Source organism: Rhinolophus ferrumequinum, chromosome 21, assembly GCF_004115265.2.
Source record: "Rhinolophus ferrumequinum isolate MPI-CBG mRhiFer1 chromosome 21, mRhiFer1_v1.p, whole genome shotgun sequence".
In the NCBI taxonomy this organism is placed as follows: domain Eukaryota; kingdom Metazoa; phylum Chordata; class Mammalia; order Chiroptera; family Rhinolophidae; genus Rhinolophus; species Rhinolophus ferrumequinum.
Genome location: NC_046304.1, coordinates 9,672,677 through 9,699,106, shown reverse-complemented (window position 1 = coordinate 9,699,106; position 26,430 = coordinate 9,672,677). Strand labels below are relative to the sequence as shown.

The following is a 26,430-nucleotide window of genomic DNA, read 5'->3' as shown; positions in this document are numbered from 1 at the left end:
AAAGGCCTTCTGCCTCAATGCCTTGCGATACCACGCTCCCCCGAAGCCTGGCCCAGCCCTAAGGACACTCCACGCGCGGCCGCCCACACCCCGGGCTCACCAGGGGTCCGGAGCCATCCTGCAGTCTCCTCCAGCTCCTCGGACACTTCCTGCTTGCAGCAGCTGACTACGGCGGCCCGCGCGGCTCATAACTCGTGGCTCGACGTGCGCGACCGGAACCTGGAGTTCGCAAAGTGAATATACACTAGGGCCTCCGAACCATGATAAAGAAAGGAAATCGCTCCCCCGAGAATCAATAAGTTGGAACAATCTGCTCCCACTAAGAGACACGAACAGCTGGGCTGCAATTAAAATAAAATTGTTGTTGAACAAAATCTAAGCATTTTCCCAAGAAGGAGGGAGCGCCTCAAAACCTCTAGCGGTTAACTGAAAATTTTATTCTGCTTCAAACAAAAACAAAAACTATTGTGGTGATAACTGCACAACTGTATAAATTTACTTAAACTCACTTTAAGTGAATTTTAAGATATGTAGATTATATCTCAAAAAAGCGTTTAAAAATGTATCCAACTTCAAATTTTATAGCAGTCCTCTGTGATTAACCTTTAAATGCCATTGGTGCTTGATTATATAGTTACCAAAAAGATCCCAGACTACATGGGGGGAAAAGGAATTCGTTCTAAGCATTTTGTGCCTCCTAAATTTCCAGAGAAATAGAAAAAAATAAGCAATCTCTCCATTTGCAAGAGAGAATGCAAACAAATTTGAACTACGTTGGCTGCGTTTAGCTAGAGTTTGGGTCCGGTGCGCATGCGCAGTCCGTTACCATAACGACCAGAAGACGCTGTATGGCTGGAGGGCTGAAAGGGAAGTGAGAGGAGTCTCCTGGTGATGGAGAACCAAATTTCGACCAAGGCTGAGGAGGCCAAGCTGGAGCTGGAGGCTGTGATCGGCTTCAACGGTGAGACCTCGAGCTTATCTCGGCTGGGTGGTTTGGGATTCCTGGGACTTGCAGTTCCAACAGGAACAGTGAAACACCAGGTGGCACTTGGAAGGCAATGTGGGACCCTGGCATGAGCCTTGGCCAGGGCCAAGCACCGGGTGCCAACAGCCTATCCTGCCCAGTGGCCTCAGAGAGTCACTTGCTCTTTCCAAGCCTCAAGGAGTCGGGTGGTTTTTGCCAGCACCCAAAAAGGACCAAATGCCTCCACACCTGTCCGGACGTACGAGTAAGGGTGGTTGTAGCCATTCTCCCACTAGGTTAGCTCTCGCTGGCTCTAAGCCCACGCAGCCCGCAAAGAGCCCTCCCCTCAGTAACCATCGGGTTGCCGAGCCCGTGTTGGCCTCTGCGACCAACTAACTTCCCATAGTCCAGCTGATGTATTAATGAGAAAGGGCTGGGAAGAGAACATGTGTTTGAGCAACCGCTTTAAGTTATGATGTCCTCTAACCCCAAAGGATTCTAATGATGGGGACTTCAGACCACGGTGGAAGGGGAAGAGACGCCAGGGGAAGCAAGAGGGGAGAGACGCTTTGGTCAGAGGAGACCTGATGGTTCTGCTCAAATCCTATTTATTACTGCCCATTATTTTGAACATTAAAGTGGAAAATGCTGTTTGTTTTTTCCTGAAGGATGAAAATAGGCAATGGATTCCATTTTAGGAAAGCAAACTTTTTCAAGTGCATTGTGATGCCTGATAGCTTTAAAATTGTAAAAATAGATGCAAAACAATCAAAATCCAAAGTTTTAAGCACGTTCTAGAGTTTGGCTCTTGACTCATCGTTTTACTTGAACCGTTTCTAATAGAAAGTGGCCACTTAGTACATCTGAGATATCAGCCATTTTTAGAGCTGGTTACAAAATCGTTTAAGAAATGTTTTAAAATTAGAAAAATACAGTGAAACTGAAAGAAAGATCAGCCATCATTACATTTCCCAAAATATCACTGTTGACTTTGGTGTGATTCTTTTCAAATATACACTTAACACCACTTACATATAAATATTTTTTTTATGTAATAATGGACTCAGGCTGTATATGTTCTCTTATAACCAGATTTTTTTCTCAACAGTATCCCATGCAAATCTTTCCTTACCAGTAAATATACTCTATGTCACAATTTTAATATAATACTTTAATATAATATTCTATTGCATAGATACACCACAATTTATATAAACTGTTCTTGAGAATTTAACATAATTTTCATTTCTTTATGTTTATTTTTAAATGCTACAGAGAACATCTGCATAGCTAAAAGTTTTAACTCTAACTTTTTCCTTAGGATAAATTCTGTGTATATCTTAAAGACTTTTGATGTATCCTCCCAATGCTATACCAGATATGCAACAGAAATGTGCACCCCCAAAATATGGGACTATTTATAGTAGCATTCTTTCAAATAGCTGAAAATTAAAAACAGCCAACTGTCCATCAAAAGTAAAAGGACAAATAAATGGTGGTATGGTCATACAATAGACTACTGTGCAATGAAGGAAAAGAATGAACTACTGCTACACAGAGCATGGGTAGATCTCACAAACATAATGTTCAATGAAAAAAGCCAGATGCTAAAAAGAGTACATACTGTATAATTTCACTCATATAGAGTTCTAAAATAAGGAAAATTAATTTACAAGAATAGAAGTCAAAACAGCAATTACCTTTGGGGTGATGTAAACTGAGAGAAGGCTCGTGGAATATGTGTGAGGTGTGGTAATAATCTATTTCTTGATCTGGACTACAGTTAAATGGGTGTGTTTACTTGGTGCAACATTATTGAGTTTTCTGTATTTTTGTCTCCGATGAAAAATGTTTACTTAAAAAGTCTATACTTCCTCTTATAAAAGAGAATAAGTAAAGCTTTATGAAAGTTTCAGAGAAAGATTCTATTCTACGCTTGAGTGAGGTAAAGGAAGGATTAACTCAAGTAGTGTTCAAAGGTGGGTAGCAGTCAGTGGGTAAAGACTGAGGAGCAGAATATTCCAGGTAGCAGGAAAAGGGTGAGCAAAGGAGGAAGGCGAACAGTGTGGGGCCTCGGTAGGGAGTAGCAAAGAGCTTGGTGTGGCTTCAATGTCAGGGACTGGCAGGATAACATAGGAAAGAGAGCCTGGGATTAGATTTTAGAGGCCTTAAATACCAGGTAATTAGTTTAGGCTTCACATGGAAGACAAATTAGAAGAAAGGCAAAGCCCCATTTATCATTATGACACTAGAACTCATTGTAGTGTAACATTATAGTTTATGAGTTTTAACTTGAGGGTGTAAAATGCGTAACTACACTTGACTCTTTTAGGTATTGTATTTTGACAGGAATTTATTATTTAAGCAAACCAAATATAGTTGTGTTGCTTATGAAAGCATTTTATAAAGCTATAGTTACTAAGAGTCTGGTATTGACACAAGAATAGTCACATTCATCAATTTACATGAGTAGGTAAGCCCATGATTTTCCTATTATGTAAAGAGTTCTTAAACAAAAAAATAACAATAATAATAAGATAGATCGGGATTCTGCAAATGATAGTCTGTGGGCCAAATCTGGCCCTCTATCTGGTTTTGTAAATAAAGTTTTATTGGAACCCAGCCTTGTGCATATATTTATGTATTATCTATCACTGCTTTTAAACTACAGTAGTAGACTTGAGTAGTACTTGTGGTCCATAAAGCCTAAAATATTTACTGTTTGGCCCTTTTTATAGAAAATATTTGCCAAACTCTGAAATAGATAATGGCTAAAGAAATATATATATAGCTACTAACTCAAAATTCTAGAAAAATTTTCTATTAAAACAATGACATTATTTTTTTACTTCTCTAATTGGCAAGATTAGAAATATGGATAATAGTGAGGTGATAATAAGAAATGATTACTGTTGCTGGGAGAATAAATTTTATAAGCTTTGTGAAAGATGGTTTTGTAGTATCTATTATAATTTTTAATGAGGATAATCTTTGAGCTTTTAAGAACTTGAATCACTTATTTATATTTTTTTAAAATTATGTGTGAGATTCATTGTGGTACTGTGTATAATAGCTCAAATATTGGAGAAAATAACCCAAATGCCCATTGGTAAAAGAAATTATTTTAAAAAATGAATCCAGAAATGTTTTGGAACTAGATAGAGATGGTGGTTGCACAACATTGTGAATGTGCTAAATGCCACTGGATTATTCACTTTACAATGGTTAATTTTATGTTATGTGAATTTCACCCAAATAAATAAATGAATACTCAACAAAATATTAGCAAACCAAATTCAACAATACATTGAAAAGATCATACACCATGATCAAGTGGGATTTATTTCAGGGATGTAAGGATGGTTCAACATTTACAAATCACTCGATATACTACCACATTAACAAAATAAAGGATAAAAATCATATGATCATCTCAATAGATGCAGAAAAAAGCATTTGACAAAATTCAACATCCATTTATGATAAAAACTCTCAAAAAAGCAGGATTACAGGGAATGTACTTCAACATAATAAAGCTCACACATGCCAAGCCCACAGCTAACATCATATTCAACAGTGAGAAGCTGAAAGATTTTCCTCTAAGATTGGGAACAGGACAAGGATGCTCACTCTCACCATTTTTATTCAACATAGTACTGGAAGTCATAGCCAGAGCAATTAGGCAAGAAAAAGAAATAAAAGGCATCAAAATTGAAAAGGAAGAATTAAAACTATAACTATTTGCAGATGACATATTATATATAGGAAACCCTAAAGACTCCATCAAAAACTTTTAGAACTAATGAATTAATTCAGTAATGTTACAGGATACAAAATCAATACTCCAAAATCTGTTGTATTGAAAATTTCTATACACTAATAACAAACTATCAGAAATAGAAATAAAGAAAACAATCTTATTTACAATTGCATCAGAAGAATAAAATACCTAGGAATAAATTTAACCAAAGAGATGCAAGACCTGTATATTGACTACTACAAAACATTAATGAAAGAAATTGAAGAAGATGTAAGTAAATGCAAAGATGTTCCATGCTTGTGGGTTAGAAAAATTAATATTGTTTAAAATTCTATACTATTCAAAGCCATCCGCAGATTGAATCCCTATCAAAGTTCCAATGGCATTTTTCACAGAAATAGAAAAAACAATACTAAAATTTGTATGGAACCACAAAAGACCCCAAATAGCCAAAGCAATCTCAAGAAAGAACAAAGCTGGAGACGTCATGCTCCCTGATTTCAAACTCTATTCCAAAGCTATAGACATTAAGACAGTGTGGTATTAGCATTAAAAACAGACACATAGATCAATGAAACAGAATAGAGAGCCCAGATATAAACTCATGCATCCATGGTCAATTAATTTATGAAAAAGAGCTAAGAAAATACAATGGGGAAAGACAGGACTCAAAAGGATAAAACTTGACCACAATCCTACACCACACACAAAAAACAACTCAAAATGGATTAAAGACCTTAACCTAAAACCTGAAATCATAAATATCCTAGAAGAAAACATAGGCAGTTGACATCAGTCTTGGCAATGATTTTCTGAATCTGACACCAACAGTTAAAAGCAACAATAGCAAAAATAAACAAGTGTGACTATATCAAACTAAAAAGCTTCTGTACAGCAAAGGAAGCCATCAACAAAATAAAAAGGCAACCTATTGGCTTGGAGAAAATATTTGCAAATCATATGTTTGATAAGGAGTTAATATCTAAAATATATAAAGAACTCATACAACTCCATAGCAAAAAAAAAAAAATCTGATTTTAAAATGGGCAAAAGATCTGAATAGACATTTTTTTCCAAAGAAGGCATACAGATGGCCAACAGGTTCATGAAAAGATGCTCAATATCATTAATCATCAGGGAAATGCAAATCAAAAGCACAATGAGATATAACCTCACACCTGTTAGAATGGCTATCATGAAAAAGGCAAAAAATAACAAGTGTTGGTGAGGATGTGGGGAAAAGGGAACTCTGTGTACTGTTCGTGAAATGTAAATTGGTGCAGCCACTATGGAAAACTGTGAAGGTTCCTCAAAAAATTAAAAACGGAACTATCATATGATCCAGCAATTGCACTTCTGAGTATTTATCTGAAAATGAGAACACTAACTCAGAGAGATATCTATCTGTACCCCATGTTCATTGCAGCATTATTTACAATAGTCAAAGTATGGAAACAACTTAAATGTCCATTGGTGGATAAATGGATACAGAAATGATGGTACATATACACAATGGAAAATTAGTTTGCCATAAGAAAGAATGAAATCTTGCCATTTGCAACAACCTGGATGGACCTCAAGAACATTATGCTAAGTGAAATAAGTCGGATAGAGAAAGACAGATACTGTATAATTTCTCTCTTACATGTGAAATCTAAAAAAAAAAAACCAGGCTCATAGATACAAGAGAACAGATTGGTGGTTACCAGAGCCAGGTGGGGGTGCGTGGGAGAAAGCGGTGCAGTAGGTCTAAAGGTAAAACATAAAATAAAATAAAATTCCTCTGGGGCCTGAAATTTTTGCATTTCTCACAAAAGATAATTTTATGTTATGTGAATTTTAGCATAATAAATTATTTTTTAATTATAGTCCTTTTCTACAACAAAATACTATCTAATCCTTAAGAAAAAGAGATCTACATAGAATAGCAAGGAAAGATGTCAAAGATATCATAAGTATTTATGATTCTTTTGGTAAGGAAGGAAATAGCAAAAGAAAAAGAAAGATTTTAAAATACTCAGGAATAAATATAATAAGAAATATGCGAGATCTTTAAGAAGAAAAATAGGAAATGCTACTGGAGGACATAAAAGTAGATTTCATGGAAAACCATACCCTAGATTTATTTATTTATTTATATTTATTTTTGTATTACAATTTTTTTAAAATTAAAGTTTATTAGGGTTACATACCCTATTTTTCGAAAGGAAACATAATATATCATTATAAAACTTATGTTTCCCTAAATCAATCTACACATTTAATACATTCCACTAAAATTGATTTTTTTCGTAGTCAAGGTGACTTTAAAGTTTATATTGTAAAATAAATATGAAGAACAACTGAAAAACTTCTGACCAAAGGAAAACAAAATTTTATCTTCACAAAATTTGTGCCCAAGGCAGTATTCACGTCCCCCCCCCATGCCTATGCACTCATCCTGACTAGCTCCTCGCGCTTCAGGCTGCCCGCGCTTCAAGCTCTTATATGTCTTAGAATTAGAAGAATTGGCCCTACGGCTTTGCTGTCCAAAGAGAGATTCTCGGACCAGCATCACCATCAGCAGCACTTAAAAGGCTGTCAGAAACGCAGAATCTCAGTCCTACCCCAAACCCAAAATCAGAAACTGCATTTTAACTGGACATCCTGGGAATTTTATGCACATTAAAGTTTTAGAAGTTTCATGTACTAGACTGACCTTCTTGTCCGTGGAATAAAATTAATCATTATTCCCCCCAAACTTATTTTTGATGAACTAAGGTTTAATTTCAAAAGCATTCCTTTTTGTACTCAAAAAAAAAAAAAAAAAAAAGGCAGCCACTCCTGCACCTTATTATTCCTTTTTTTTTTTTTAGGACATGTGCCCACTGGTCTGCAGTGTCATCCTGACCAGGAGCATCTGATTTACCCTCTCGGTTGCACCATCCTCATTCAGTCAATAAATACTAAGGAACAGAATTTACTACGCGGTCATGGCAACAATGTCTCCTGTGTGACCACCTCCAAGAGTGGAGTTTACATTGCCTCGGGACAAGTTACGTTCATGGGCTTCAAGGTGAATAAACTGAAAGTAACTCACTGTGAATTGATTTCGAGGTGCCGCCCTAGAAACAGTGTCCCCTCTTCAGGTAGCTCTATCATGACCCAGTGTTTTTACCCTTCCTCTTCTTCCTCTTGACTTCTCCTTCTATCAGGCTGAGAGCGAAGGAATCTGGTGTTTTTACACCAGATGTCGCAGCTGGTGACTGATAATGCTCAGGAACGAAAGTCCCTGTTTAAAACCATTTCCATTTTGTTGCTGTCATGTTTGCAAGTCATGACCGAATTTCCAGCAAAGTGATGTTACTGATTATTTTTCACTGAGAGAGGTAGCTATCTCCTCAAGGGTAGCTATCTCTGATCTGACAGTATATTCTTGCCCCCAGGCAGATATCATTTTGTGGGATTATAAGAAGAGGGAGCTGATTGCTCGGCTGTCACTTCACAAGGGCAAAATTGAAGATCTGGCGTTTTCACCAAATGATTTGTACTTGGTGTCACTAGGAGGCCCAGATGATGGAAGGTAATGCACTAAACATACTTACTTATTTTCCTGCAGGCATATTTCTAGACATGTACAAGTACTGTCTCCCCGCTAACATTCTCTGTTGGCCCGTCTATATCTGAGTGTGTGTTGTATGAAAAACCTACGAGGAAACTACCATAGGACAGTGGTTCTCAACCCTGGCCGAGCACTGAAATCCATGGGGAGCTTTAGACAATTACTGATGGCTCACTCCACCTTCAGAGAATCTGATTTGATTGGCCTGGGCTTTAAGAGTTATAAAAGCTTCCTACATGACTCTAAAGTGAAGCTAAATTAGAGAACCATTGCTGTAAAAAAAAAAAAAAACAGACATCATCATCATTATTATCAGTAGCAGCGCTGCATCAAAGACCACAGCTAATTTTTCTGAGCACTTACTATGTGACAGGTGTGTGTGGAGCACTTTCACTGCATTATCTCACTTAAGCCTCCCAACAACTCCATGAGGTGGGAGCTATTAGGGTCACATGACAGTCAAGGAACTAAAGTTACCGGCTGGTGAGTAGCAGAGCTGGGAGACACACCCTGGCAGTGTGGCATTTTTCACTTGTCTCGCCAAGACATAATCTTTGCCCTCAAGGAACTCACAGTCAAGTTTAGTAGGCAGAGAATACATACCAATGAAACTGGGGGGGGGGGGGAAGTATTTAAAATCGTTAAGTTATATAAGGAAGAATAATCAATGAAGTCCACATTCCTATGTAAATGCTACAGGAACATAGTCTGTAAAAGAAAAATCACATCTGAGGTTTGTGTAGGACTCAATACTTTGGTTAACTTCTGTGGATACAAGCATTTTGAGCTTCACGTGTTTATTACAAAGGAAATTTGCATTTAAGTGTAGTTATATATTGATAGTTCTTCTCTTTATTTTTAAAGATTTTTATCAAAATATAGCTAACATACAGTATTAATATCAGGTGTACACCATAGTTGTTCAACATTTATACACCTAAAGAAGTGATCACTGTGATAAGTCCAGCCACCATCTGACATCGGAACATGTTATCACAATATTATTGAGTACATTCCCTATGCTGTACATCACATCCCGATGACTTACTTGTTTTTTACCTGGAAATTTGAACCTCTTATTCCCCCTCATCTCCCCCCGCCCTTTTTCAATTTTTCAACTACAGTTGACATTCAATAGTATTTCACATTAATTTCAGGTGTACAACATAGTGGTTAGACATTTATGTAATTTATGAGGTGATCCCCCTGACTAGTCTAATACCCACCTGGCATTGTATATATTTGTTACCATATCATTAACTATATTCCCTATGCTTTACTTTACATCCCCATGACTAATTGGTAACTATCAGTTTGTACTTCTTACTCCCTTCACTTTTTACACCCTGCCCCACCAACCCCCACCCCGTGCATCTATCACCCCAATAAATCTAGTACACATCTGATACCATACATAGTGATTACAATATTATTGACTGTATTCCTTATGCTATATCCTACATCCCATGACTACTTTGTAACAACCAATTTGTACTCCTTAATCCCTTTCCCTTTTCCACCCACCCCCCAAGCCCCTCTCCCATCTGGCAAAATGTTCTCTGTATCTATGAGTTTGTTTCTGTTTTGTTTGTTTGTTTTGTTCTTTAGATTCCACATACAAGTGAAGTCACATTGCATCTGTCTTTCTCTGTCTGACATACTCCACTCAGCACAATACCCTCCAGGTCCATCCATGCTGCCACAGATGGCAAGATCTCATTCCCTTCCATGGCCATTGTATATAGGTACCACCTCTTTATCCATTCTTCCTTTGACGGACACCCAGGCTGCCTCCACATCTTGGCCATTGTAAATAATGCTGCAATGGATATATAGATGCACACATGCCCTCAAAGTAGCATTTTGGGTTTCTTTAGTAAATATCCAGAACTGATATTACTGGGTCCTTCTTTCTCTCTTATTTCTCTTTCCTTTGTTTTAAAGTCTATTTTGTCTGTTATAAGTATTGCTACCCCAGGTTTTTTTGTTGTTTGTTTCTATTTTTATGAAATGTCTTTTTCACATCCCTTTACCTTCAGTTTGTGTGTGTCTTTCAGTCTGAAGTGAGTCTCTTATAGGCAGCATATGTAAGGGTTTCGCTTTATATTCATTCAACCACTCTATCTTTTGATTGGATCATTGAATTGCATTTAAAGTAATTGTTGATAGATATGTGGTTATTGCAATTTTATTATTCATACTTTTGGTCTTTTTATCTTAAAAATGTCCCTCTGGGCGGGGGAGACAGAAGAAACAGGAGGGTGCAAAAAAAGTCCCTCTAAGATTCTTTGTAATATTGATTTGGTGGTAATGAACTCCTTTAGCTTTTTTTCTGTTTGTTTGTTTTGTCTGAGAAGCTCTTTATCTGTCCTTTGATCCTAAATAATAGCTTTGCTGGGTAGAGTAATCTAGGTCCATGCTTTTCATCACTTTGAATATTTCATGCCAATCCCTTCTGGCCTGCAAAGATTCTGCTCAGAAATCAGCTGACATTCTTATGAGAGCTCCCTTGTAGGTAACTAACAGCTTTTCTCTTGCTGCTATTAAGAGTCTCTCTTTGTCTTAAACTTTGGCATTTAAATTATGATGTGTCTTGGTATGGACCTGTTTGGGTTCATCTTCTTTGGGACTCTGCACTTCCTGGGCTTGTATGTCTATTTCTTTTACCAGGTTAGGGAAGTTTTCCATCATCATTTTTTCAAATAGGGTTTCAATTCCTTGCTGTCTCTCCTCTCTTTCTGATACCACTATGGTGTGAGTGTTGGTACTCTTGAGGTTGTCCCAGAGGTTCCTTAAACTCTCCCCATTGTGGGGGATTCTTTTTCCTTTTTCTGTTCTGACTGGGTGTTTTCTGCTGCCTTATCTTCTAAATTGCAGATTCAGTCCTCTGCTTCATGTAATCTATTGTTGATTCCCTCTAATGTATTCTTCATTTCAGTTATTGCAGTATTTATTTCTGACTGGTTCTTTTTTATGTTTTCCATCTCCATTTTTATGTTTCCTGTCTCTTTGTTGAAGTTCTCCCTGAGATCATTGAGTATCCTAATAACCAGTGTTTTGACCTCTGTGTCTGGTAAATGGCTTGTCTTCATTCTGTTTAGTTCTTTTTCTGGAGCTTTGTTCTGTTCTTTTATTTAGGACATGTTTCTTTGTCTCCCCATTTTGGCTGCTTCCCTGTGTTTGTTTCTATGTATTAAGTAGGGCTGCTTTGTCTCCTGGTCTTAGAATATGGCCTTATATAGTAGGTGTCTTGTGGGGCCCAGTGGCACAGTCTCCCTGGTCACCAGAACTGGGCACTCCAGGTGTGTTCCTTGTGTGTGTTGTGTGTGCCCTCCTGTTGTATTTGAGCCTTTGTTGTTTGCATGTCAGTGGGAGGGATTAACGCTGGGGCTGATTGGCTGTGAGACCTGACTGTGACTACAGTGGAGGAGCTATTGTGCAGGGGCTGACCCTAAAGGGCAGTATTCACTTTGGCAGGGCTCTGGTGCCTGCCCAGTTTGCCCTTTGGGTATGTCATTCTTGGAGGTGATGCTCTGGCTCAGGTCCAAAGCTGGTCACTGGGCATGCCAGCCCCAGGGCCTCCTGGGAGGGGCCGTACTGTAGGGCAAGTTCAGCCACAGCCTGTGTCCTGCCCAGGGCCACCTGGCATGAGCCACAAAGTAATCCACAGATGGCTGCCACCTGTGCTGGACTTGGAGGTGACTTGAAATGCCAAGCTACAAACTGAGGCTGGCTGCTGCTAGTGCCAGGCTTGGTGCTGCTCAGGAACAGGTATGGGGCACACCAAAGCCAGATGCTGCTTGTTTGTATTTTGTGAAACTTTGAGAGATTTTAGGAAAGTCTGCAGCATCAGCCAAGACAGGCCTTGGGTGAGACCACAAGTTGAGTGGAGCAGGGTCTCAGGGAATCAACATGGTAGGTTGAATGGTGTTAGCCAGGTTGATGGCAACTCAGATATGACAGCTGCCTGGGTCTGCACACTGGGCGTGGGGTAAGTCTCAATAAAAAAAAACAATGGATTCTACTAGCACTTCTGTTTGAAAGAAAGCTGCCCCTCCAGCCCTTGCCCTGAAGCTAGACAACTCAGTTCCTCCCGTATGTCCCTGGTGCCTTTTGAGCTGCTGCTGCAGCACTGGAGCTTAGAGTGAGTCCATCAGCAAGTAAGTCTGTGCATGGGCCCTGTAAGAGGAATACTGAGACTCCAGCCACCCTCCATCTCACTCAGCCACAGTCTCCTCTGATTTTCACAGCCAGAAGTTATAGGGACTTCTGTCCTGGCATTGGAGCCCTGGGCGGGGGAGCCTGGTGTGGGACTGGGACCCCTCACTCCTGTGGTGCGGGGACCTCCACAGCCAAGGTATCCCTCCTGATTTTTCATGGTCACACCCACATGTGGGACCAGCATATTCTGTGTCTCTGCTCCTCCTTCCAGTCTTAAGGTGGCTTCTTGTGTATGTCCTTAGAGGTAGAACTTCTGTTCAGCTAGACTTCAGGCCATTCTCAATGGTGGTTATTTTGTAGTTTAATTGTAATTTCAATGTGGTCATGAGAGGCAAGCATAGCATTTACCTACTCTGACATCTTGACTGGAAGTGTTGATAATTCTTCTCTTTATATACAGCAAATCCACAAAATTTTTATGAGATTTCCTCCTTTGATAGTTATGCCTTCCCATGTTGAGTAGTCATACCTTCCCTAAGCCATCCCCATTTGACTGTTTTTGGAAAGAAATGTACCCCATGATCATCTATTAACATTCTTAGCTCAACTTAAAGCAAGTGTTCTCATCCTTGGGTGCACATTGAAATCATCCAAAGAAAACTTAAAAATACTGATTCCCACCCCCAGAGAGTCTTGGAGGTTGGCCATCTGGTCAATCCCACTTCTAGCTCCCGTCAGAGAGATGCCAAGGCTAGACCTTGGGGGAGAAAAAAAATGGCCTTTTAATCAAGGTTAATCTGTGAAAATGTTCATCTCCTTTCTAATTTTAAGCTTGATTTTAGGCTATCTAAAATTTTCTTGCAGAAAATTGAGGGATATTGAGACAGACATTCTAAAGAAAGTTTCTTTTCTAAAAAAAGAAATTAAAAAACAAACAAACAAAAACACCCTTGCTGGACAAGAAAATGCAATATACCTATCCCTGAACAGGCCATGGTAGTGAGGAAGATGGGATTCTGCCGATTGGTTTTGGACAATCAGGAGTCAATCCTGAACCTGTGGAAGCATTCATTCTACCCAAACCACCTTGCTTCTGCATACAGGGGGAGGAACAAAAGGGATGCTGGGAACTGTAGTAGACATTCAATGTTTGCATGTACATGCATTTTAAATATTTTGTAACCTATTTATGAATTATTTTGCATTAATTTTATCACACTCTCAGGGTTGTAATGCAACGTGCTTTTTTATTAACTGTATACTGAGAACATCTCCTATGTGTGTATGTATAGGTGTATGTCTCATTCTTTGCAATGACTACATGATATTCCATTGTATGAATGTGCTGGAATTTACTTGGCCATCTCTTTATCTATGTCAATGCCTTGTACTTGTATTTATTTTTAAATCTTAAACTTGCTTTTGAAAAAAATCTATACCTGTCTATGATTTATACTCATAAAGTGTGTTCTACTACACAGAAGGATTCAAAATTCATACCACTCCACCATGAAGAGTTCTGCACTCCAGAGGCACTTGATTCCTTTTTTTTTTTTTTTACAGCTTTATTGAGATATATTTCACATACCATAAAATTCACCCACTTAGCATGTACAGTTGAGTGGTTTGTATAATAGGTTAGTGGTTAGTTGAATGAAGTTGTTTTGCCGGAGTACTTCCCCAAGAAATTTTTTACATGTTATGTTGTATAACCATCACCACAGTCAATTTTAGAACATTTTTAGGACCCCAGAAAGAAACCCATGTCCATTGACATTTATTCCCCATTGACTGCCCTCTCAGCCCCAGGTAACCACCAAACAACTTTCTGTCTATACATTTGCTTGCTCTGGACATTTTGCATACATGGAGTCATACTATATGTGGCCTTTTGCGGTTGATTTCTTTCATTAAGCATAATGTTTTCAGGCTCATCCCTATTGTGGCATGTATTAGTACTTCATTCTTCTCATATTGTCAAATAATAGTCTATTGTATGCATATACCACATTTTCTTTGTTCATTCATCAGTTGATGGATTTTTCGGTCTTTTCCACTTTTAGGCTATTATTAATGCTGCTTTGAATATTCATGTATAAGATTTTGTATGGATATATGTTTTCATTTCTCTTGGGTATGAGGTCCTTGGTTTTAAAAGTCTTTTTTTGTTCATCTAGTTAACAGTGTAACTTTGTAAGTGATATATCTCTCAATTTTTCCACTTTAGATGGTATCTATCAATTTCCTACTAAGAAAAAAGACAAAATTATGGTTCTTACACTACCTCATTCATACCTCACCATTCCTGGAACTCTTGGTTGTACCTTGATTTTAGACTACTTATGACAATACATTCTATATGTAAAAAATTTGGGAAATATAAATAGGTATGTTTTAACATTAGCAAGGTTTGTAATATTTGCATTCTTTTTCTTTAATACTTTGTTTACCCTCTCCCCAGCATTTTCAATATTATCCAAACACAATTCAATTTAGGACCAAGTTGTATGATTGCTCCCAGAAAGAAGAAAATGGAACCCAAAGCAATGCAGTCCCCAGACCAGCAGCATCATCATCACCTGGGAATTTTTAGAAAAGCAAATTCTTCTGCCCCACCCCAGACCTAATACATCAGAAGCCCTGAGGGTGGGTCCCAGCAGTCTGTTTTAGCAAGCCCTGCAAGTGATTCTCATACATGTTCAAGTTTGAGAACACTGCTTTATGTCATCCTCTTTATTGCCTTATTTTTCTTTATTGTTTTTCTTTCTTTCTTCCTTCCTTCCTTCCTTCCTTCCTTCCTTCCTTCCTTCCTTCCTTCCTTCCTTCCTTCCTTCCTTTCTTCCTTTCTTCCTTTCTTTCTTTCGTTCTTTCTTCCTTTCTTTCTTGCTTTCTTTCCTTTTTTCTGGGATACTTCCCCAAAGAATTTTTTATGTGAGATAAATGGGTGGTCAACCTTTATGCCTTCAATGTCTGAAAATGTCTGTTTTGGTGTCAGACTTGATTGATGCACTCACTGGTTTCTAGCCTCATAATCATTTCCTTCGAAACTTTTTAAGTGTCACCCATTTGTCTTCTCATATCTAGGGTGACTGAGCAGATGTCTGGAGGTCAGTGCAATTCTTTTGTTCCTTTGGAAGTAACCTGTTTTTTATTTTCTTTCTCGAACTACTAACAGAACTATTTCTTATTTTGAAAGTCTGTCTTCCCCTGACTTGTTTTGTCCTCTCATTTTGGCAGTGTAGTGGTGTGGAGCATAGCCAAGAGAGAAGCCATCTGTGGCAGTCCAGCGGCCGGCCTCAATGTCGGGAATGCCACCACAGTGATCTTCTTGGGGAGCAACGATGAGATGTTTGTTACTGCTGGAAAGTACGTGTCTGCAGTTGGGGTTTTCAGAACTCATAAACCACTTTATTTGCTTGTACAGAAAGCATGGTCATTCCAATTCGAGGGAACATATTTTCAGTCCTGGAAAAACACCTTACGTCATAATTTTCATGATTTTGTAGTCATTAAAAATTCTTTTAATCGAAAGTCTTTCAAATATGGTTATTTAAAAATTCTGTGCTTCCCACTGAAAATATTCTCCTTACCTGCTAAATTCATTGCAGGTTCTGGTTTGTTTGTTATTGATAACATACCAGGTCTGACAATTAAGTTCGCAGACTTCTTTGCAACGATGTTGCTAACCTTTTTTGATATCAGAGGGATTATTCATTGTGAATTTGTACCAACTGGACAAACAGTTAACCAAGTTTACTATTTGGAAGTGCTAAAATGTCTGCATAAAAAAGTTAGGACACCTGAACTTTTCGCCAACAATTCATGGCTCTTGCATCACGACAATGCACCAGCTCACACAGCACTGTCTGTGAGGGAGTTTTTAGTCAGTAAACAAGTAACTGTTTTGGAACACCCTCCCTACTCACCTGATCTGGCCCCCAATGACTTCTTTCTTGACTCAAAGATAAAGGAAATATTGAAAGGCAGACATTTTGATGACATTCAGGGCATCAAGGGTAACCGATGACAGCTCTGATGGCCATTCCAGAAAAAGTTCCAGAATTGCTTTGAAGGATGGTCTAGGTGCTGGCATGGGTGCATAGCTTCCCAAGGGGAGTACTTAGAAGGTGACCATAGTGATATTCAGCAATGAGGTATGTAGCACTTTTTCTAGGATGAGTTTGGGAACTTAATTGCCAGACCTCATATTACCTAAAATCCATGCTTACAGAGTAAGAGTAATTTGCACAATTGCATAGATTCACTCACAGTTGATATTTCTTACAACATGCTCTTTAGATTTCATGAAATGATAGTTTGCAAATTAACTGTGCCAGGAAGTTTCAAATGTTTGACTATTAGTCATATGATATCATTTTTGGTAGGGTCAGCTTTTAACCAAGCTGGAGGTCTGAAGAGAGGCCAGCATCTGTCTAACAGAAGACATTAATGTACAGATTCACCAACCAGAGCCCTGTTTGGAGTTTAAAGTGAAGGTTAAACCTGTACAAAAGCACCTACTTTCATGTCATATATGAGTTCAAAGGTCAAAAATCTGTGAATGTACAGTTGAAATATATGTTGGATGGAACTATCCTTTTCAGCCCATCTGTGAGAGGCACATATTGTTGGTTGCTTTTCCAGCCAGAGTAAAGCATTTGTGCTTCTCTGCATCTGTACTATTTCCTGTCCCCACCTTGTGACATGCAGCATGCATTTGTTCCATACCTAATGATGAGGAAGGATTTATTCAGAAACCATGAAACTAACTGGTGGCATGAAAGCCAACCCCTAAGGAGCAGACCTTATTAGGACAGTGCTCTGATCCTAAAGCAGCTAACTACATCCTACCCTGTCTTCAGAGGCCACTGGTAACAAGGAAGCTCTTAAACTCCTTTCAGGTTTACAGAGTGGTTTGACTAAGCTTTCATTTTATGAGGGTCTCTCTGCTCCTCAGCAGCTGCTTAAGCAATAGGCATTGACCTATTGACATCCGTGGACAATGTTTCTACAGGATCGAAACTTGAATTTAAGCAAAAATAAATGTTTTTTTAGGACAATCTGTCATTTAGGTCTGCCTTATATGTCATGTACACAGATAACTGAGAAAAATCACTCTTAAGTAAGATTTCTGATATGGCACCCACACACTGTGGTGGTTCTCCATGATGGTCTCAATTTCAGGTTGTTCCATTATATTGTCTCCCATGAGATATCCTGCAAATTCCAATATTATAGCATCCAAATGTCAGCTACCAGGAAGGCCAGGAAAAGCTGATATTTTTTTTTTAGTTTAGAAAGTACATTTAAATAAACAAACAAAATAAAACAAAACAAAACAAAAAAGAAAGTAAAAATAAAACAAACAAAAAAAGAAAGTACATTGAAAATATTCAGCACTTACAGTGTACATAAGTCTGGAGGCTTTAAAAAAAAGAAAAACTGAACTTGATTAATATGTTTTTAATCTTTTCTGCCTTAGGATATTAGTTGAAGTCTTTGTCATGTTGACCATGATATTTTCATAAAATTATTAATTCATATTAACTCAACATACCATGATTAAACATCAGGTATATGCCAAGTCTTATGTTAGGTGCTGATTTGACTTTTCATTGCTTCGTCTCCTTTCTCCTTCCTTGAAGACAGAACTCTCCATAATGAAGTCCTTCCTTTTAAAAAATTTCCTCACAACTCAATACCTTGAAAGAAACATACCTAATAAACTCTGGTTTTTTCTTCATTTGTTTCCTTGTTTATTTGTGTTTCTCTATATCCACACAAACGGAGAGAGCTGGATGGGAACCCCTGCTCTGCTGTATGTAGGCTCTGTGTTTTCTCATTTGGCAAGTGGGGGATCATAAAACCTACCCCCAGGGTGGTTGTGAGAATCAAATGGAAGATCTTAAGTAGAGCAGTAGGCTATAACAAACCTTCAAAAATACCTAGTTCTCTTCAGTTTTTTCTTCAAGAGAATACATAAAACAGAGAAGATAAGAAGTGGTTGTTAAACAGATATCCACTTGATTGTGAATTTCTTTTCTATAGGGGGACAATCCGAGTATGGGAACTGGATCTCCCAAATAGAAAAATCTGGCCAACTGAGTGCCAAACAGGACAGATGAAAAGAATAGTCCTTAGTATTACAGTAAGTATTACTTTAAGTGTATCTTAAGTAACTGTTAGTACAAGTTCCTGTTAACAGTACTGACTAAGGGGAGAAAGAGAGAGAGAGAGAGAGAGACAGAGAGAGAGAGAGAGAGAGAGAGAGAGAGAGAGAGAGAGAGAGAGAGTGTGTGTGTGTGTGTGTGTGTCTACATATGCATTGGGTGGGGAGGTGAGGTCTGGAAATATGGGATGTTGAATGGGGAGGCACAGGTGAGGGAGAATCTCACTTCTGGAGCTCCCTTCAGAAGTTGGAGAGGAGCTGCCTAGACGTAGCTCTGGATTGGTCTTGTTTTACTTGGACCTGGGCTGCCCTCAGACATCAGAAACCTGCCTCACCAGGACGGAAGCAGGGTAGCCAGAAGGCACTCAGAGCCCACAGCACATCCCTATGCCACTTATGCTCTTTCTGCCACTAGAAATAAAGTTTCTAACAACGAAACTCATTGTTGAAATGCAGTCCCTTCCATAAAGAGGAATTAGTCATATGTTTTTTAATGTGCATTCATACATTCATACATATAACTTCACTCTCCATTGACTTGTTCTTCTTGTCTAATGCAGTCATTTTATGCATAGAGACTTTGGAAAAGATGAGATAAAGCAAATACATATTCTCTTTGGAGGAGTACGCCTTCATCCTAGCAGCCTTTTGGAGGATTCTCAGGAGTTGGAGCCAGCAGGGTAGGCAGACTAACATCAGACACAAATAGACTTCAAGTGAAAAATGTACAGGCTACATGGAATCTAATATTTCCTCCAGTTCTGACTTTGGCCTTGAGCTGTTCTTACTCGCTCTTGCGTCTGAGGAAAGAGAGGCAGCCATGCATACCTTTGTAGGTCTTCATCGGGTTTCAGAGAAAGCTCATGTCATTCCCTGACCAGGGGCTTATGGGCATCACTGAGGAAACCCAAGGCTTCAGGTTTCTTTTTCTCTCTGCCCCCCAGATGGCCACTGATGATTGCTTTTTCTACCTTGGCACCACAACTGGAGATATTCTAAAACTGAACCCGAAGACTAAACTACTGGTAGACACTGGGCCTGCAAAGGACAAATTCAGTCTGGTGAGTAGAGACCATCAGTTTGCTGTGCTGTTTTCTAGCGATTTCTTCCCTCCACTGCCAACACAGAACTTTCATTAAGAAAGAGTTTGTGGAAAAAAGAAAAAGTCTGTGATATAGCTAAGGCCACACCTAAATTTTCAAGGTGTGTTGACTTGTTCTCTAAACCCTCATCTCTGGTTTATATTCAGGGCAAATGTATTCCTAGGTATCCTCAATGAGGGAATCAGAACCACACCTTGTTTCACATCTTCAAAGCACAGGGCCTGTGGTTTAGTGATTGTAACCACATTCACCCCAGCATTTGGGCAGCCCTGCTGCCATGTGTAAGAGAAGTGTACTCTTTGATCTACGAGACTGTATATATATATATATATATATATATATATATATATATATATATATATATATATAATTTTTTCTAATCTAATTACTAGAGCTTAGCTTTCAGCCTTGGATGGTGTTATAAGTCATGAGAAGACCTAGAAATTGTTGATTGTTTATATTTGCAGAATTCCTAACAATTCTGGTTAAAAGTCCAGTCAGAGACTTTGATGTTTAACCAAAATAAAAGCCTACAGTCAAAGGATAATTTTACAGAGTAAATGCTGCTATTTCCAGTACCCCCAGAAAGTTACAAGGACTGTTTCTACTCAACTTTGAATGTGAAAGCTTGTGCAACTGCCTATGTCATGCCTGACACCAGAACAGATGGTTCTAAGTAAACGTAGATACCTTCCATTTAGCAAATATTCCCCAAAAGCTTTGAAATATTGCACCGTGTTCCTGGGAGCATGTCAGGAGCAAGTCTAGGGAGCATGTTCCTGGGAGCATGTGTGATTAAACAATCACACAATTGTTTAATAGTCAAGCTTTTAAGGAGATGCATAAGAATGGAAGAGTTTAGAAATAATCCCACAGGAGATCGAGATGTAGGCTAGATCTATGTTTTTTCAAATTATTTTTAGGAGAGGGATTCCAATATACCAAACAGATGAAAGCAAAGCAGATCAGCCTTGCCAGTTCTGATTCCTGAGACACACCTGAAGGGCTCCATAAAACACTACGTGAAAACTACTGATCTGGATAGTTTTGTCTCCCAGCACTTGGAATCTAAGTGCCTTCCCAGAAAAGATGCCGTCTGTCTCAGTGTTCCTCAAACCTTTAGCACTTAAGGGCTACCGACAGTGGCACTAGGTTAATTTCTAACTGTTCAAGTCTGATTGTCAATTCCACAAAGCAATGATTCCAAGATGCCTTTTATACAAGTGGAAAGAAAATCATTCTTATCATACGAAAGGATAGGAAGTATCATTGAAGACATTTGGTTGGAACATCAAGTGATCTTGATACCAATTTTGAAACTCTACTTAATGTTTGCTCGATAGTTAGAATGTTAAAGAATTGAAATGGTTTCAAATGGTCTTATTAGGCATACTCACTAAAATGAAGAAGACGATGATCGAAATGATAACGATAAAAACATGACATGCTCAGTAAATGTTTATGTGTCAGACATGGAGTAAAGTGCTTTCTTTGCACTATCTCATTTGATCTTTATTACAATCTGATGAGCTAGGTACCCTTTTTACTTGTGCTTTACACATGAGGAAACTGAGGCACATACCATTTAGTAAGATCTCATGGCTAGCAAGTAATAGAGCTGAGATACGCGCCCAGGCAGCCTGGCTCCAGAGCCTGCACACTTGAACAATATCATGTATAGTTTCAAAAAAGTTGATTTAGAAATACATCTGTATAACTCTGAGGCTCTGTTGAACTCTTTATCCCTTGCTTCCCTAAGTCCTGGAACAAAGGCTAAAAATATTTCTGAGGATTGTCTCTTCATGAGCCAGGCATTCGTCCTGCTGTCCTGCTGTGGCACTTTCGGAGTTGGGGGTGGGGTGCAGGAGAGGGGAGCATATAATTCTCGTCCATGCCTTCTTATTTTTGAGCCTTGGTTTCTCTTCTCGTGCATCATGACTTTTGAACCAGAACAGGCCCAATTCAATTTAACGTAACTTGAAAGGACATAATATTTGTTTTATAATATTCAACCTTCATTAAGACACAAGCCTAGAACATAATTAGCTATATTATTCTGAAAGTTTTGAAATGACATATTGGTCATGCACATCTTAACATTAGAACTTCATAGTGGGTGCTATAAAACGGCCATTGTACATCCCCAAATTTTAAAAGTGGCTTTAAATTTAAATATTTCCGATTATTGGGAAGATGACGTACTGCATGCTTTCATTCAGAAACTATAGTCACCAAACAAGGAGTCTTTTGTGCTTTCCTTAGATGTCGAATCTGGTCTTTCTGCATTATAAGAATTAAGTGAAAAGGGCGGCAACTGAGGAACTCATGTCGCTGTGGCTGTGCTTATGCTGTCAGCTCTACCTTCACTGGAGTGGACATAAAGTGTTAATTTTGAATATATTCCAAATGCACAGGTGTTTTTAAAAGGAGAATGTCTGGTGAAGTATGTTTGCTCCTTGCAGGACGTGTGGCAACATTGACATGTCCTAGGTCATGACCTTTGTGTCCGGTCACGCACTGATTCCTAATGATGAAACCAGCTGGCCTCTTTCTTCATGCTTTTTCTCCCCCATAGGGAGTGTCGGCTATCAAGTGCCTGAAGATGGAGGAGTTGTTAGTGGGTTCTGGAGCTGGACTGCTGGTCTTCTGTAAAAGCCCCAGCTACAAACCCCTCAAGTAAGTTCCAGGCCCCACAGGGTTGGGATGGGGAGACACCCAGCAGAGGGAAATGCGCTTAAATCTGGCAACTACCGTGTTCCCCCGAAAATAAGACCTAGCCGGACCATCAGCTCTAATGTGTCTTTTGGAGCAAAAATTAATATAAGATCCAGTCTTATGTTATGTTATATCATATCATATAATATCATATATCATATCATATCATATCATATATCATATCATATCATATCATATCATATTATATAGACTCGGTCTTATATTATAGTAAAATAAGACCGAGTCTTATATTAATTTTTGCTCCAAAAGACACATTAGAGCTGATTGTCCGGCTAGGTCTTATTTTCAGGGGAACACAGTAAGTGAGATTGGCAAAGTGAGGAGTGGGAATCATAATAGATGGTGATTTCTTTGCCAATGAAAAGACAATGGCTTACGTTGAATCAAACCAAAGTAGTCCACTATTACCCAGGGGAATACTGCCCTTCTAATGAACACGTATGTTTGCATTTAGCTAATACATTGAGCTACGACAGAGGAACTATGCTGTTACAAACTTACCCAACAAATAACCTCAAATAGCAAACTTTCAAAATTGGTTTATTCAATGAAATCTATTATGCAATGGGTACCTATTATGTTCCAGGCACTATGCTAGTAGTTAATGCATTTGAATACACATTTTAATACAAATAGCAAATGTTCCCAGATATTTCTGTGTACCAGACACTACGCTATGTACTTTTCACGGCTTATCTAATTAAAATAAAATAAAACTTTATACATCATCATTAACACGTACTTATTGAGCACCTCCTCCATCCAAACCAATGTGCTAGATGCTAAAAAATAAAATAAGATATAGTCTTTGCTTTCTCAGAACCTACAGTCTGCTTTGGGGATAAGGTATATATGCATATATATATATATATATATATATACACACACACACACACGTATATGTGTGTGTGTGTGTGTGTGTATGAAAAGTCATTATAATATAAGATAATATATAAGCACCTCATGGTCCAGATAAAGTAAAATATATCATGGATTTTGTAAAGAAGATCAGAGAAGGGAGTGATCTTGTTGGGATGGCAAGATCGGAATGACACTTCACAGAGAGCTGAGGCAGAACTTGAACTCAGCTTCAACAAGAGCCAGATCCCCCTGGATGTGTCCCATATGGCCTCTGGTAGCTCTAAGGGAGCCGGGCTAGTTGCACATGCATTGTAGGAATGAGCATCAGTCTTCTTCCTTCAAACAAATCTGTACTGAGAATCTGTACCAGGCAGGCACTATTCTAGGCGCTTGGGACACATTGATGAACAAAGGAAACAAAAAAGAAGAAAACGATTCCTGCCCTCATGGAGCTTACATTCTAGCAGGAAGGAAAAGACAATTAATAAACATGTGAAGCACACAGTGTTAAAGGGTCATGAGAACAATGGAGATAAATGGAGTAGGACGTAGAGTAGGTGTTAGGGTTTAAAGTGGGGTGGGGACAGGTTGCGATTTTCAATTCAGTGCTCAGGATAGGTCTTATTGAGAATATATTTGGACCAGTTATGTGTTTTTATGAAGAGAAACAGGGAGCAAGCAATATAAGAACAATATTGCATTGATTCTGGATACATAAAGCGATAACAGAAAATTAACCCCCTAATTTTTAACCCTTTGTTTTTAATGCACAAATGTTCCCATTTGAATGAAGATAACTAAACTCAAAGCAATTACTACAAGGTTTCTGCTATAAATGTCTCCCAAATGACTCTGTGTGACAGCATAGGCTCAAACTGGACACAGTGATTTCTGCCTCCTTGGGTTTGAGAAAGCGACTCACGTGAGAAGCCATGGAGACTAGAAGGGGAAGTAGTGTGTTAAAACAAACCGCTGGAGTTCAGGGGTCCCTGACTTTGTCCCTGGTAGCCCTGGGATTCACCTTGTCTTCTAGGGAGCTTAGATGACAATATTTAGCCAATATTTCTTGGCTGACCCCTATGGACTCCTGTACGTTATCTCCATTATCTCTAATCTTCACTACAACCCTGTAAAGGAGGAATCATTCTGCAGCTGAGTAAAATGAGGCTCAGAGATTTCTGGCAACTTATCCAGAGTCACAGAACCCTAGTTAGTACAGGGGGTGGGATATGACTTAGGGTCCATCCTTTCTTCATGTACTGTTCTATGTCCCATCAACACATGAATCTTTGTAAAATACTGCATTTCCCAAGCTGGTTCCTTGCACAAGGACCCCCATTGAATTCTTATTGTCAAAACTAAATTAGTTGTAGAGAAGACTGGGTTTCTAGGGCTTCATTCTTTTATATTTTTTCTTTAAAAAGTTCATATTCATTAAACATTTGGGGAGCAGGGGGATTTGGAAAGTGGAAGAAGATAAAATAATCCCTGAAAGTTCTGATGAAGATAGCCACGATTAACGTTTTATTTCTTCTTGTCTGCGTTATTCATATAATTTTTAAAATAATTGTACTTATTTTGTATATAAAATTTTGTATTCTGATTTTTTACTTAATGCAAACATCATAAACATTTTTGATATTACTATATAATCTTTTTAAAGTTATTATGGTAAAATACATATACATATACTCCCATAATCTTTTAAACATGATTTTAATGGCAAGGCAAATATTCTTTGAAGTTGCTGTCCCATAGAACATTTAACCATTCCATTACAATTGAATGTTTAGGATGCTTCCAACGTGCCACTCTTTTAAATAAGGTTATAATAACATCCTTTGACATAAAGGTTTTTTATCCCCCTGATTTTAGGATTATTTCACAGAAATGGAATTAATCAAATGTTTAACTGCCATGGTCATTTGTGTCCATATGGCTGCCTGGAACATTCCCTCTTTCCAAATCCTACCACGATGCACAACCTATTTCAGACTGTATCTCACTGATGAAGATTTCCCAACTATGGTCACCTATGCTCGCTTCTCCTTTTGCTGACCATGAGTACCCAGTATCGTAACTCCTGCCTTTCCAATGGCGTCACCTCCTTAAAGTCATGTCCCAGGTCACATGCCTGATTTGTATCCTCTATAATGCTTCAGATGGTTAATAAATAATTGTTGATTAAAACAGTCGCCTTCACCTTTTTGCTTCTCCGTAAAGGAAACTCCAGTTGCAAGGTGGCATCACTTCTATCACGCTTCGAGGGGAAGGACACCAGTTTTTTGTAGGAACAGAAGAATCATACATTTATTGTGTCAACCTCACAGATTTCAAAGAGACTCTCATTGCGACTTGTCACTTTGAAGCTGTCCAGGACATTGTCTTTCCATTGTAAGTAGAAGAGGAAAGTATTCTCACCCTTAAGAACAATAAGAACATGGAGATTTGACGCAGTGTGCAGAAAATTTAATTTTATGGATACATTTGCAACGTCTAATAGCATAATAGATCATAATAGATCATAATAGGTTATGATTTTTTTCTCCTTAAATTTTTCCAGTAGTAAATTATTTTAATAGACTTTCTATTGCCTTCACCATACAGCTACATTAGTTTCTATAATTCAAATTTGGGCTTCTTTAGAATGTTGGCTTTTCCATTAAATCCATCATAGAAAGGATAAATAGATTGGCAACAGTTTTCTACATTTTGCCAATGCTCTCTGGAAAAAGCTTAGTAGTGCCTTTTTTCAAACTTCTTTCAAGTCATTTGTTTTATACCTCTTGGGTCTTCCAAATTTGGCAGACTTAATCGTGGTAGGCATAAGAGGACTTCTGGATCTCGTTGCTGTATTTCTTGGTAAAACCCACACAAAACAAGTGAAACAAATAACCATCAGAAGTTTGATATCAAAAAGAGCTTCAGTCATTGTTTGCCATTCTTTGGTTTTGAAACACATTTTGTCTTCAATGAGATTCATTCCTTGAAGTTGGTCAGACAGTTTTTGCTCTGAATTTCCTCAGTATTTAGCTTGAATTTTCAAAACTCACAATCATTGTTCTACAGGTAGCA

At 38.4% G+C, this 26,430-nt stretch overlaps 2 protein-coding genes across 8 annotated transcripts in view; one reads left to right on the top strand and one right to left on the bottom strand.

Annotated features, from left to right (window-relative positions):
* Positions 1–260, bottom strand: part of STX8 (syntaxin 8) — a 236,317-nt gene extending 236,057 nt beyond the window's left edge. For 3 of the 6 annotated variants that reach the window (XM_033091722.1, XM_033091723.1, XM_033091724.1), the window contains exon 1: positions 101–242. In XM_033091722.1, the coding sequence (XP_032947613.1) occupies positions 101–189 (89 nt within the window). In that variant the 5' untranslated portion in view covers positions 190–242. Of the gene's footprint in view, positions 1–100 lie in introns of all 6 variants that reach the window. The other 3 variants (XM_033091720.1, XM_033091719.1, XM_033091721.1) reach the window with 2 other exon arrangements.
* Positions 261–829: 569 nt separating this feature from the next.
* Positions 830–26,430, top strand: part of CFAP52 (cilia and flagella associated protein 52) — a 42,844-nt gene continuing 17,243 nt past the window's right edge. For both annotated transcript variants that reach the window (XM_033090633.1, XM_033090634.1), the window contains exons 1-8: positions 830–961; positions 7,580–7,779; positions 8,150–8,286; positions 15,724–15,852; positions 18,535–18,634; positions 19,600–19,716; positions 22,334–22,434; positions 25,579–25,749. In XM_033090633.1, coding sequence (XP_032946524.1) covers positions 892–961; positions 7,580–7,779; positions 8,150–8,286; positions 15,724–15,852; positions 18,535–18,634; positions 19,600–19,716; positions 22,334–22,434; positions 25,579–25,749 — 1,025 coding nt within the window. In that variant the 5' untranslated portion in view covers positions 830–891. The remainder of the gene's footprint in view (positions 962–7,579; positions 7,780–8,149; positions 8,287–15,723; positions 15,853–18,534; positions 18,635–19,599; positions 19,717–22,333; positions 22,435–25,578; positions 25,750–26,430) is intronic.